Source organism: Thrips palmi, unplaced genomic scaffold (genome assembly GCF_012932325.1).
Source record: "Thrips palmi isolate BJ-2018 unplaced genomic scaffold, TpBJ-2018v1 HiC_scaffold_2, whole genome shotgun sequence".
Lineage (NCBI taxonomy): Eukaryota > Metazoa > Arthropoda > Insecta > Thysanoptera > Thripidae > Thrips > Thrips palmi.
The window spans coordinates 11,849,687-11,850,910 of record NW_023144629.1 but is presented as its reverse complement, the minus strand read 5'-3'; the positions used below and the strand labels follow the sequence as shown (position 1 = coordinate 11,850,910).

The window sequence follows — 1,224 nt, the reverse complement described above, 5'->3', positions numbered from 1 at the left end:
AGTGCTGTTTTATGGAACAACTTACCAAAGTCCAACGAAGCGGCTCTGTAATCTGAGGATAAGTTTCAGTGTAAGACACAACTTCAACATCATTTGACTTCTTTTTCTTCTTGATGTTTTTCTGTTTACTTGAAGTTGCCTCTGATTCAGCTTCAGGTTTCTGCAATTCCTTATTACGCCTCATTCCACGCAGAAAGCACTCTAGGCCAAGGTGTCACATTTTTATTCGCCAACCAAGTCAATGATGCAGTTGTGCCTTATTCGGCAACTCCTGAATGAAGGAAAGATCAATGAGAAAGGGATAAAGGTACAACTGTCTTAAAAAGCGGCATGTTGCTACAGTAAACTTACCATCTATTAAGTCTGCATCAACTTCTGATTCTTCATCTTCACTGTCACTGGTCGACAGGGACGGGCGATTTCCAAATTTTAGGATCACGATTGCGATTTCTCACATATCGCGATTTCATGCGATTAATCGCAAAATTGCAAAAATCGCAAAATCGCAAACAAACGCAACAAAACTTAAATACTACCCATTATTGCACAAAGTTGTGAAATCATTAGTTTAGAAAAAAGAGATATTGAATAAGGGAGAGTGGGGTAATTCCGGACACTTCGATTTTCACTGGGTTTGAGTGAAGATAACTCAAAAGCCCGCCTAACAGAGGAAGATAATCAGTTAAAAAGGAGAATTCCAAATCGCCAAAGTAGGAGGTCAAACCGTTTGCCTGTGGTCGCTTCACGAAATTTGAGTACCATCAAAAATAGGCAAAAGCTGCATCTTTCCCTCGTATTTCCATGTACTTATCGTACCTTACCGTCAAGTTCAGTCCCATGACTAAAATTTTATCATATTATATGGTCATTGGACTTTACTTTGGCGTTTCGGGAGTGCTCGTATGGCTCGCCGTTTTCTTACAGTTAAACATCAAAGGTTTTCACTACCTGTGGAGTAAATCCGGACAATAAGGGTTATTTTCTTCAATTTCCCGCACAATGTTAAGGTAGTGGGTTCAAAATTGTGGACATGCATCCCCACCGTTAAGAAGGATAAAGAAAGAACGAAAAATAGCATTGCAGCTATGTTTAAGAGCTTTACTCGAGACAGTGTTGTCAGTTTAGGGGTTTTGATAGAAATTATTCCTTATAATATGCTTTGAGTAATGATCAAACACTTCAGTTCGCAGCAAATGTCCTTGAACGCCTTCTTAGAGCATGCCT

At 39.5% G+C, this 1,224-nt stretch overlaps 1 protein-coding gene across 1 annotated transcript in view; it reads right to left on the bottom strand.

The window, feature by feature from the left end:
- LOC117647741 overlaps positions 1 to 184 on the bottom strand; it is a 21,006-nt gene extending 20,822 nt beyond the window's left edge. The window contains exon 1 of the mRNA XM_034389638.1: positions 26 to 184. Within this exon, the coding sequence (XP_034245529.1) occupies positions 26 to 184 (159 nt within the window). The remainder of the gene's footprint in view (positions 1 to 25) is intronic.
- Between the last annotated feature and the right edge of the window lie 1,040 nt (positions 185 to 1,224).